General features: G+C 40.9%; 1 protein-coding gene across 4 annotated transcripts in view; it reads right to left on the bottom strand.

Annotated features, from left to right (window-relative positions):
* The window catches only part of SPIN1 (spindlin 1), a 32456-nt gene that overhangs the window by 4465 nt on the left and 15316 nt on the right, over positions 1-12675 (bottom strand). For 3 of the 4 annotated variants that reach the window (XM_083702135.1, XM_083702136.1, XM_083702137.1), the window contains exons 2-5: positions 9372-9587; positions 4788-4836; positions 1668-1921; positions 381-614 (exon numbers count right to left, since the gene is read on the bottom strand). In XM_083702135.1, the coding sequence (XP_083558261.1) occupies positions 381-614; positions 1668-1921; positions 4788-4836; positions 9372-9423 (589 nt within the window). In that variant the 5' untranslated portion in view covers positions 9424-9587. Of the gene's footprint in view, positions 1-380; positions 615-1667; positions 1922-4787; positions 4837-6909; positions 7010-9371; positions 9588-12675 lie in introns of all 4 variants that reach the window. The other variant, XM_083702138.1, reaches the window with a different exon arrangement.

The raw sequence follows: 12675 nt of genomic DNA, 5'->3' as shown, positions 1-12675 counted from the left end.
TCCTGAACCATGATTTGTAGTTATAAGAACTCATGACAGGTGACCAGATTCTCATGTTGCGCCAAGCCAAACCATGAGTTGGTGCAAACCTTCATGTTCCACAACGGATGATCCCACCTGCAGCATTCTTCCACCAACCCTGCTGCTATGCTCCCTGGGGCTAAGCCATGGTTTGGTTTAGTGTTAAAGCCAAACCATGGCTCATAGTTTGTCTCACTGTAAACTTCATTGTAGCTGCAGTTTTTTCTTGGTTTGTCTCACTTCAAACAACAAGTAGTAAACAGTGCTCCAATTCTTCTAAAAACTCTCAATGCTCAATGTCAAACATTTTAAACGTATTTTCTTTCTTTACATAGAGGATAAAATACTGGCCAACTTACTGGAATCAGGCATAATACGGAGATCACCTTCTTTATAGTCATCTAAGAGCTGGTACATGTACAAGACAGGATCCTTCTCATAGGTAATATAAAACCATGTGTTCATAATTGGTGCCCGAGCCAAGACCATTCCCCTCCACTCATCTTTTGAACCATCTTCGGTTTCAAACATATGCTCCACTGCTTTGCCAATCATTGTGTCTGCCAGGTGGGCATCACTGATTCGAGATGAAGCTGGAAGAGAAACACCAATATCTGATTAACATTCTGGTAGAAGCATGGCTACTACATCTTAAAGGAGGCCAGGAAAATAGTGTGCCTAATTGCAAGACTAAAGGTATTGCCCTGAATTCAAAGCTACATCATTCTTCTGGTTTAATCCACACTGTGGTATAGGGTTTTTTTTTCTATCCATGACTACATACTGAACAATTTCTAACCATGGCATCCATATGTCCCCCTATTTCAGCCATTATCCTTTGGAAGCTAAATTCTAATTAGACACACCAAAGTTAACTCAGGCACCATGCACTGAATAAGCCTGTTTTTCATGCTTTTTATGAATAAAATTGATAATCTTTAAGGTGTCCTGATGATCTCTGTTGTCGTTTTTAAGAGATAACGAGAGAGTGGCCAAAGTCCCTTTACTGAATTTTTAACATTATGGGAAACATGGATACCATTGTTCTAGTTCTAAGATGCTTACTGCTAACTAAGAGAGGCAAATGTTAGAAATGTGACAACATGGTATTTTATTAAAATGGAAAATGCATGCATAAGCCCTAGGGAGCACTGACAGTGGCTCACTGGAATTTATTTATTTGCAAAGTAGGTTAGGCTTAGAGGTCGTGACTGGCCCAAGGTCACCCAGTGAGCTTCATGGCCAAGTGGGGATTTTAACCCTGGTTCCCCGGGTCCTATCTCTAACCACACCACCGCACTGGATCCTGGTCCCAGTACTCATTATTTTAAAAGATTGAATAAATATTATATTAACTGAGATCATTACACAGAAATAGCCATTACTGGTGGTGAAGGGGGGGAAAGAGCACATCACTTCTAGCCATCTTCTGGATATTAGTCAAAACCTTCCTTTTAGGTTGTAGCTTGTATTGGCTTTAATCCGCTGATGTAATGCTGTTCTCTATGGTTCTTCTGGGGTTTTAAAGTATTTTTGAAACTGATAATTTTAAATTCATTGTGAGTACCTTGAGTTTTTTTATTGGAATGAAAGTTGGGGTATATGGGACTTAAATAACACAAATTCAGCCCCATCAAGACACTTACCAACTCTATCTGGAAGCACTTCGAGTGCTGAAACCCTTTCGTCTTTGTGCAGTTCTAGTCCATAGACACAATCAAATCCATCATATTTGATAAGGTAGAGGGAGGGATTTACAGGAACCTGGTCTAGGACAGTGCCTTTCCACTGTGTCACGGGTCCGCTCCCTTCTTTCCATCCATGCTGTATTCTGCAGCCTACAATATTTCTTCTAGGTTGCGACATTGGTTTGCTTGGTCCCACGTTGTTTCGATGCTTTCTATGTTTATAGATACACAAACATAACTATTAAAGCAATAATTAGTTTATGGAACGAAGCACCTCAAAATAAGAATATATTTTAACCAAGCCATATGCAAGCTTATTTTCAGGACGTGCCCAGGCATGCTTGACCTCCCCTTCAGAATTGTGGCATCCTAAGTGAATAGCATTGCTGCCTCCTCTCCTACCTGATGTTTCCAGATACAGCCACATTTTGTATTTCCAGTATTGGTCCAGAACCCGCAGCAGCAACAGCGGATCTGGGTGCAGTCCTTGAATACTTCTGTTCTAACTAAAAGCTATAGTTTAGCCAAAGAAACCAAGGCAATGGCGCCACAAATGTGGAATTTGATTGCCACTCCTCAATACTTTTAAGACCCATCTTTTCACTGAGACCTGTAGAAGTTAACTGTGACCTGGATTGTAGAATTGGAACTGTAATCACTAGCATTTTGCTGGCTACTATATTGTTTTTGTTTGCTTTCAATAAATGTTTTGAAGGAAATTTATGTTTAAGTGCTTTAAATGGCTCTAATAATATAGTTGTATATGTACATGCTGATATATAATTTATAAATCACTTTGGAGACATATTTTGCCTGAAAAGTAGTCTAAGTCAAACACATATATGGGAGCTTACTTCTTAACATGCACTCATTTTCATATTGTGTGTGCCTACACAGCTGCAAATGCTCAAAACTTTGTCGTAGGCCTTACCAACTAATGAATGTGTACATATCTGTCTGTATATTCTCTGAAACCTTTCAGAAAGGTTTTTCCTATTTTGATTTGCTGTTTTGTAGTTTATGAAAATGTTTATTTTTGTACTGGTAGTCTTAAACTGCTAATAAGTTATGTGAGAAAGTATTCTCTTTCTAATAGAGTCTGTACTCTTCGCTATCCCAAAAGCTGTAGCACAGATCTTTCCAAACCGTGTGTCACGACACATTAGTGTATTGGCTGCAGTGTGCAGGTGTGTCGGGTGAATGCTCCCCGCGCTCCTCCCAGGGCTAGAAAGGGGTTAATTTAACCTCCGGTTTGCTAGTAAAACTGAACTGATGTTGTGAAATGATCCATGTCTAAAGAGTGTGTTACCAACATGAAAAGTTTGGAAAGCTCTGCTGTAGCATAACCCTTCTTTTACCCACCTGGTGACAAGGTGGTGTGACCCAAGGTGGCATAGAGCTGCTTTGCCTCATGCAAGTGAACTTCTCCATCCCCAGTTTTTGGCAGCATCTCCCGAAAGATTTTTCCCTTACACTGGGGAACCATCTGGAGCAGCCATTATGCTTGTGTGGCAGCAACCAGGGGTTGTGAAGGAATTAGCCACCCTAGTGTGCCTGAATGGAGGTCCTTTCCACGAGCATATGGGACTTGAGATCCAAGCCACAGAGAAACACATAAAGAGCTACTAAAGGCAAGTTTTATTGTGAAATGCTTGATAACCGACGAAGCCCTAACTAATCAGATAAGTCCGAAGGTCAAGTTTATACGGGACAATGGAAAATTTCAATCATGCTGCTTCTTTTTAGTTCTACTAAATTCCAAAAATTTTCTACTGCACTTCATGGGATTTTATATTGTATTTCAAACGTGAACTAATTGTTTATTTATTTAATTAATTAACACGCCACCCATCATTCAAGGATCACAGGGAGGTTTACAATACAAAAACACAAAAATACATTAACATAGTAACAAACAAAAACAGTACCACCACCAACCCCGGTTTAGAAGGCTATGGAGAAGAGTAACGTTTTTCACCTGGCGCCTAAAGATTTGCATTGAAGGCATCAGGTGAACCTCCCTGTGGAAAGCATTAGTCAAATGGGGAGCCACCGAAGGCTCATGTCATCATGTTGCTGCCCAGCACATCTCTCGTGGAAGGGCACGTGAAGAAGGGCCTCAGCTAGTAATCGTAGGGTCAACGTCAGTCCATATGAGGAGAGATGGTCTTTGAAGTACTGCGGTCCTGAGCCGCTTACGACTTTAGAGGTCAAAACCAGCACTTTGAATTGGGCCCAGAAACTAATCTGCAACCAGTGCAGTTGGGTCAGGATTGGTGTTATACACTTAAACCAGCCTTTCTCAACCTTGGGTCCCCAGATGTTTTTGGCCTACAACTCCCATCATCCCTGACCACTGGTGCCGTGAGCTAGGGACGCATCTGGGGACCCAAGGCTGAGAACCACTGGCTTAAACTGTCTTGCCCTGGTAAGCATCCTGATTGAGGGATTCTGCACCAGCTGAGGTTTCCGAACAATCGTCAGAGACAGCCCCACATATAATACTTTGCAGTAAACTAACCTAGAGGTTACCAGAGCATAGACAACAAAAGCTGTAAATTAGAATTAACAGGGCCCTCTGTCTCTGTCTCATCATGCAGGGTGACCAAAGCAGTTTCTGGGCCAAAACCCAGACTGAAATGGATCTAGAAAATGGGTTTCCTGCAGCAGCACCTGGATCTGGTCCAGGACCACCCACTCTCACTGGTGTGTATTTTCACAAGTGAAACAAACTGCAGTTTACAGAGTCTAGATTTGAATGGCAACATTTCATTTGAGTGAGGACTCTGCAAGCTCAAGCCGATGCACTGTTATCAGTTGGTATCAGATAATTTTTTTGTTCTGGAGCCCAAGGAAAGTTCTTGGTTTCTGAAATTCCATTTGTTACTTTCAAGACCTCTGACTTTGTGCAGAAATGGTTACTGAGTGCCGCAACCCCATTGACCTTCACTATAACTTCTTGAACAGAAAATCCACACAGCTGATGTAACAAAATGATGTAACAAAAGTGGACACAAAAATACAGTCCTCACAGAAAGCTGCCAGGCGTGGGATTTTAAGAATTACCATTCCACTTACTTGTGGGAAGCTCTCTTCTTCATCACGCTGGCAGACACACCTGCATGCCCTACAAGGAAGATGTCAACAGTGACTAAGTCACCAGGAACAGGTTTTAACCTCACAGGCTTAATTGTTATTTCATGCAGCATTTGTTTACCGTATTGACATTCACTTTAACACAGCACATGGACCAAATCTATTAAAAACACTAACAGAAATGAATTGCACCCACCCTGTTCATGCCACAGATGGGAAGCCTCCAGGACAAATCAGACCTGCCGTGCCTCTTAAATCTGGCCCAGATGCCCATTTCCCCCTGATAATGCCCACCTTATTTTTAGGATTGCAAATTGTTCTAAACTATTTTTAACGCTGTATTTTAATTTTGCATCCCAATCTGGGACCTTAGGATGAAGAGGGGTGGGGTTTGTCAATAAACAAGTCCAATAACTAATGACAACAACCTGTTGCTCATCTGATGTGGTGACATCAGGTATGGGGCAGGTAAAGCCACAGCTGCAAAGGAAGAATCAGGAGCCTTATTGTGTGCTACTGAATGGTTACTTTGTGAGCACAGCTCGCATTCAGTGCTGTGCAAATTTGGCAGAAACGCAAGCAAGCTGCACTTGTATCCACTCAAAAGCTCCTGAGTGGATATGACCCTGGAAGAAAGCAGTGTGACTAGCATTTGGTGCCAAATTTAAATAGCCCTGAATGCACACTGTGCTTGCAAACCACAACGCATCCTTTACAAGCACTACTTATATTTGGCATCAAATGCAAGCTGTGCTGCTTTTCTGCCAGGGCTTTTTATCCACTTGAGACTTGCTGAGTAGATCCAAGCGCAGCTTGCATTTGGTGCCAAATTTAAGCAGCAGTGCTTCAGCTGGGATTGGATTCACGTGACAGCATGGGAGGTCAGCTGATGGACCGGTGTGCAGCCCTCCAGCCAAAATTGCTTCTCTGCCCACTTTATGTCGTCATAGGTAAGTGCTTAATGTCACCAAAACCAAGCTCAGTCACCTTAGGTCGGGGTAGTCAACTTTTTTATACCTACCACCCACTAATGCATCTTCCTTGATGGTAAAATTTCCTTACCGTCCACCAGTGCTTGATGGAAGGATTCAGCTTGTGCCATAGAACCCCCTAGTGCTCACCTAGAATCCTGAAACACCCATTAGTGGGTGGTAAGGACCAATTTGACAACCCCTGCCTTAGGTGTTCAATTACTGAGTTAGGCTGGCCTGGGGTACAGAAGCAGAAGAGAGATGCTGAGTGTGGTACAGACCATTCTTATCAGATTTATTACCCATCAGCAGGTCCCAGGGTAGGTTACAACAACATAAAAATAAAAATTAAAAACAGTTAGAATGCACCATTTCTTTCATACATTGCACGATATCGAGAAAAATGCCAAACCTTGTTTATCACAGTTTCACTTTCATCTGGCCACTGAGATAAGAACCGGAAACCCTCAGATATAGATCATATGTCACACAATTATTGGCGTGCAAAGAAAGTGTGCATCAGGCCTTGCTTCTGTACAATTTATTGAGACCATCAATATGCTTTGAAACTTCAAACATACTCGGAACTAATACACTAGGAGACTCTTGACAAGGTGCCTTTCTTGCGCAGTAGCTTTTCCACCATTTCCCAGTTTTGTTAAGCATATTGCCCAGGGTAACAGACCTGCACTCTGGGTACACTGTGCTAAGACCTTTACCCAAAAGTTATTCTTACTTGAGAGTAGAAATAATACCCTGCAGGGATATAGCGGCATCAAAACTTATTTGTGGTAAAACCCAGAGGAAGATTATTTTAGTTAAAAACTGAAGATCCTATTACAAAGAGGGTGATCACAAATCTTCATCTGAACAAGTTAATTAGTTCAGTGCTCCAGATGGAGCAGAAATCTTAGGTATTATCTCTGACTTGTAATAGTTTTTCAGTATTAACGAAGCATACAACAGCATCGAAGCTAGTGTTGTGACGGACCCAGAACTTCTAGAAAAGTGCTGATGATGCTCATGACCTGTGCAAACAGATTCCTTGACATTAAATTCTCACAGTATTCTTTTCAACACAAGACACTTATCTATGCTTTACGGATGGCAAAGTTTCAGACTACAGCGCTCACCCTAGGTTGTGGAGTAGGAGTGGATATCAACTCAGATTTCCAACCTTGAGAATCAGCAAGCTGTTTTTCCTGTTGACTTATTAGAACTGAAGACTAGCAGCTGAATTAATGCACAAGATAGCAAGATGTTAAATTACATACAGATGAGGAAATCTTATTCATGTAGGAGGAATTTCCACTGTTGCAATTAAATTTGTTTGGCAACACATGGTGCACACAAGGGCTTCTCTTCACTATGTTTTGAAAGGGTCCAAATAATTGGGACATACCCCAATATAAACCGAGGGAACCAAATTAATGCAATGTTCATCCTCACATATACCTAGGCCTATTTCAGTTCTACTTTGATAGAAGCTTTAGCAGAAGCATTTTCATATTAAGTACCGTATTTTTTTGCTCCATAAGACACACTTTTTTCCTCCTAAAATGTAAGGGGAAATGTGTGTGTGTCTTATGGAGCAAGTGCCGCTGCGCAGAGAGGGAGAGCTGTGTAGCGCCCCTTCAGCGAGGCAGGAAGAGAAACAGAGCCCCTTCAATTTCTCCTCCCGCTTCGCTGGAGAGGTGCTGCGCAGAGCCCCTTCAGCAAAGCAGGAGGAGAAATGGAAGGGGCTCCGTTCCTCCTCCCGCTTCGCTGGAGAGGTGCTGCGCAGAGATGGAGAGGGTTTTTTTTTCTTGTTTTCCTCCTCTAAAAACTAGGTGTATCTTATGTCCGGGTGCATCTTATAGAGCGAAAAATATGGTAGTTTCTGGAAAATTAGAATACACAAGCATACATTCACTCCTCCCAGTTCACAACCCACCCACCCCAAAGCACCCACTTTAAATGCCAGCACATCACTAAAAGCTCCTTTGGTATATATGCTTACCATGTGTGCAACTTCCCCAACTTAAATTTGGTATGTAAAGGCGAAGCAATACTGTATATTTGCCTTAACTTAACAAATATAGTAAATTTTAGAATTACTACTTTAATTCTGCATAAAACAGTACTCTGATTCAGTTATTAGGAATGTTTTATGTCAGCTACAACCAAAACAGCAGATGAACTGCCAAAGCACTCTAGTTAGCCTAAATTAATGCTGGACCAGTTTTTTTGATAGATGAAGTAGCTAGTCTGGTAAGTTCCACCACCAGGGTGGATTTGATTTAAATCAAATCGATTTAAATCACTAGTCAGTAAGACTTGATTTAAATCATTTTTTACAGAAAGACTCATTCTTGCTGGCATCATCTTAATATTGACAACCAGAGGACGGTTTCATTTTTGGAATAATAAATTTTCAGAGTCGTTTTTACAGTTATATCAAAAATTGCTGATTTGGTTATACTATTAGAAATACATAGACAGATAATTATGAAATTATGGTGAGGTTTAATAAGTTAACTGTTTATAGTTGGACAACTTTTCTGCTGTACTTTATTGGAAGGAGAAAAATAATCATTTCCTTAATAACAATTTATTTAACTAAAACAACAACATTATTGCATATGTATCCATGTTTGTTAACTGATGTGGTTAAACATTTTTTAAAAAATAAAACAAAACACCAGACTGAGTTTTAGCACACCTGAAAAACTTAAAATCCTTATTTCCTGATGAATAGCCTTTGTACTATAGTGTAACTTAAATACAAAATCTTACTAGTAAGATTTTTCCTCCAAAAACATTTTATTTTAAAAATCCCATTTTTTAAATATTTTTTTTTAATCATTGCTTTTTATACACCTTGTCCACTACTAATGCAAATATGCAGCTTTTACAGAGTTTAGAATACTGGGCAGAATCTAATGTTGTGAAACAGTTAACAGACTTTGCTTTCCTCAACTTCCCCCCGTGACACTGCACATGTCCCAAAAACCTGCTCCAGAGGCTCCTTCAATCTTCTGGAGCAATTCTGAGGGCACACAGAGGGGAAAAGAGGAAACTCGAGTCCTGTTGCATGAGCAAAGTCCACTCTGCTCATGCACAAGCAGCACTGAATACAACCAAGTATATTTTTTATTTATTTTTACCTAGACCACTGTGGGCAAGCCCCGTCATGCTCTCATCTATGAAAACCACATTTGAGGCTCTGTATAATAAATATCAGACTTGCCATACCAGAGTAGTTCAGTTTGGAGAGTAGCAGACACATTGAAAACAGGTGTATGCTAGTATTACAGAAATAATATTACCTATGCCTGGTGGTTAAGTGGACTTGCAATTGCAATGCCATCAACTGACCCCCATCCCAATCAGAATGCCCAACATCCACAAGCTGGATGGCACAAGCACATAATGGCCTGGTGTCTGTAGACCAAATATATGAATGTGCCAATCCTGTGCAGGTTGGCTTCTATGCACATGGACTTCCAAAAGAGGTGTGTCTGATATGCCAAAGGAGTGGGATTTTTTAAAAAAGGGATCTGCAGTCACCAAGATTTCTTATCCACCTGTGGGATGTGTTAGAGACATTACTTACCTGGATCAGCTCTGGACCGCTGACCTGGTGCCTTTCCAAATGGGGTCTTCATTCATCTGTATTTAAGTGAGCAGCAAAGCTGCTGAACTAGGGTGAAAATCCAGTTCTGGGTGGTGTTGTGAAGTCCTCCTCCGTCTTGAAACAGTAACTATAATAATCCAAATATGAAGTATATTTTCCCACAAGTGTAACAGATGCTCCTTCAATTATAATACTCTGCAAGAGAAAAAGATAGCAAGATTTTAAGAACTGCTAATGAGCAATGTAAACAACAATGTCCAGAAACTCTATGCACCCAGTTTAGCCAGTGAAGAACTTCTTCCTAGCGTGCATTTTCTCTCCTTACCATGACAACCTCCCACTCACTTCTTTTCCTCCCATGTCCCAATTCTAGCATTACTGTCATATTGTTGCCTCATTTCCCCACTTCTGTTTGGGCTGAAGAGTTACATTACCATCTCTTACATACTTACCTGGAGAAAAAGAAGGTACCTCTCCTCTTTCTTGGTATCCAAGTCAGCAACAGAATATTTTCATTTCCCTCATTTGGCTGGGTGCCTCCAAGGCACAAAATCCCCTCTCAGTTAAATATGCTTAAAAACAGAGTAATTCTTAAATCAACTGGGTGATCTATGAGTGAGGAGTGGCTATTGTTGTCCACAAGGATACATTTCTTCTGTTCAAATATCCCACTCAGAAGTCTCTCAGTTTCACAGGTGAATAAAGAATGGATTGTATTTAAAGAGTATTTGGAAAAAATATTGCGATAGCAAAAACCTCCTGGCAGACCTTGATTGACTCTTGTAACATTTAGGTCACAAATAATAGAATTTTTTGAAAAGAACCGGAAAAGTAAATAATAAGATGCTGTGCATAAAATAACAAAATGAGATGTAGTACAATGAGAACAATTATTTTGTTTTCATCCTTTATCTTTTAACTTTTATCTTCTCCCTTTTCCTTTTCTTTCTTTGTAAAGTATGTCTATGTAGTTTGTACAATTTTTAATATGGTGTATTGTTGTGTAAGTCCGTGCTGTATGTTCAATAAAGATTATTTTTTTAAAAAACACAGAAATCTCTCAGTTTCAAAACTGTATCTGGTACTGGGCTCTCGAGACCTAATTGGGATTATGTTAATGCACCATTCACACCACTGCCTAACAGTCTCTCTGCATGATCAGGCTGAGATGGTCTTAGGGTGGTCCTGAGATCTTCAAAGTTAATCATCTTCAAATACTTCCATACTGAAGCCTTTCTGCCTGGGGCTGCTCAGGAATTCATGGCCTCTATGGCAACCATGGCCTGTTGCCACTGATGTCTAGTACAGTCATACCTTGGGATAAATACACTTCAGGTTGAGCGCGTTCGGGTTGCGCTCCGCTGAGACCCGGAAGTAACAGAGCACATTACTTCCGGGTTTCGCCACTCGTGCATGCGCAGACGGTCAAAATGATGTCACGCGCATGCACGGAAGTGGCGAAACGTGACCCGCGCACGGTCGTGTCTTACGTTATGTTCTGGATGCGAACGGGGCTCCGGAACGGATCCTGTTCGCATCCTGAGGTACCACTGTACAAAACATCTGGAAAGACATGCAATGGACTTGGGTTTTCCGTTCTGATCAGGAAGGCAAAGGGGAGAAGAGGGGAAGAGAAGGTACCGGTACTTGTAAATAGGGTTTGAGGGCTTTCTGTCCCGGACAGATCACTATCTACAGTCCCTACTGTAAATGTCTAGTCCATTGACAGGTACCAAAGATAGTCTTTTCAGTGGTGTCTCATACTTGAATTCCCTTCTGACAACTCTGCCAAGCCCCATTGCCTCTTCTGGTCTTTAAGCAGTTGCTATATCCGTTCTATTTTTGAAAAATGTTCAGAAACTTTCTATTGATCTTATACACTTAATCTTATTATGTTTGTTCCAACTGTTTCATTTCTAACAGCTTTGATGTATTATTTGTATTAAGTATATTAACATATGAAGTTCTGACTAGTACCTGAATACCACTTTTGGCGAATGTTGCTGAACTCTCAAGTTAGTAGTAGTAGTAAGTGTTAAAATTCTATGAACACGGCAATCAGATAATGGATGGTGCATGATTTTGGTTGTTGGAACAGACTTAAAGTTTCCTCAGAAGGATTAGTATAAATCATAGGTTTTACACACTGCAAGTATGCTTGATGCAACTGGTACCTTTAGGAAATAAGAACTGTAACACCCTCTTGTGGCAGATTCTACAGATAGCCTAACTTAACCATTTTAGTCCTTCCAGCCACTTCACCTTCCTGCATGGTGAGCTTTCCTTACCACCTTTGACAAGCATTCTCTGAGCTAGCCATTCCTCTCCAAGGCTCTTTACACCTTTGTTGTGGCTGGGAGGAAGCAGATTGTTACCTAAAAGTTCACCATTTTCACATGTGTGCTCCATTCTACTTCTATTCGCTTTCTTAACTTGTTCAAGAGATACCACCGAGCTGCACAAGAGCCCCTAGTACCTCTTTGCCAACAGTGTCCTTCAGCTCTCTATATTGGGCAAACAGGCCAGACCTTACGCCAAAGAATAAACGGACATAAATCGGACATCAGGAATCACAAGACAGAGAAACCAGTAGGAGAACACTTCAATCTCCCAGGACATTCTATAGAAGATCTCAAAGTAGCTGTTTTACTACAAAGGAATTTCAGAAATAGACTGGAAAGAGAAGCTGCTGAATTGCAACTTATCACCAAACTTAAAACCATGGAGACACCTGGTCTGAACAAAGACCTTGGATTCTTATCTCATTATACATGACAAAGCCATTTTTCACCTTCTCACCCCTTGCTTTTTCCTGTAAGACCTATTGCAGTCATTAAGAGTCGTCAACAGGCTCATCACAGCTATCTGCCAATCACCCATTCCCACCACCCTTCTGAGTAATACCCCTCCCCACCTTCTCACTATATAGAAAGGTCTGGAAACTTCTATTTCAGTGTATCTGAAGAAGTGTGCATGCACACGAAAGCTCATACCAAGAACTAACTTAGTTGGTCTTTAAGGTGCTACTGGAAGGAAAATTTTCTTCTTGATTCTGTTCTGCACAAGCAACTTTGAATTCACTGTGGCCCTCTCTAGTGGTCCCCATTCAGCACCATAAATGGTTATTTTTTAAATAAAAAAAACCTCTCCAAAATCTTCTGGATCATTAATTTCAAATCACCTCCCCCTCACCAAAAGAAAACCCCATATACTTTCCTTTTATGAAGAAATAACTCTTCTCAGGTTATACAATTGATTACTGTCAAGTCCACTTCCCCAAACC

The sequence above is a fragment of the Podarcis gaigeae genome (assembly GCF_964106915.1).
Source record: "Podarcis gaigeae genome assembly, chromosome: 11".
NCBI classification, from domain to species: Eukaryota; Metazoa; Chordata; class Lepidosauria; order Squamata; family Lacertidae; genus Podarcis; species Podarcis gaigeae.
This window is presented reverse-complemented; position numbering and strand designations above follow the sequence as displayed.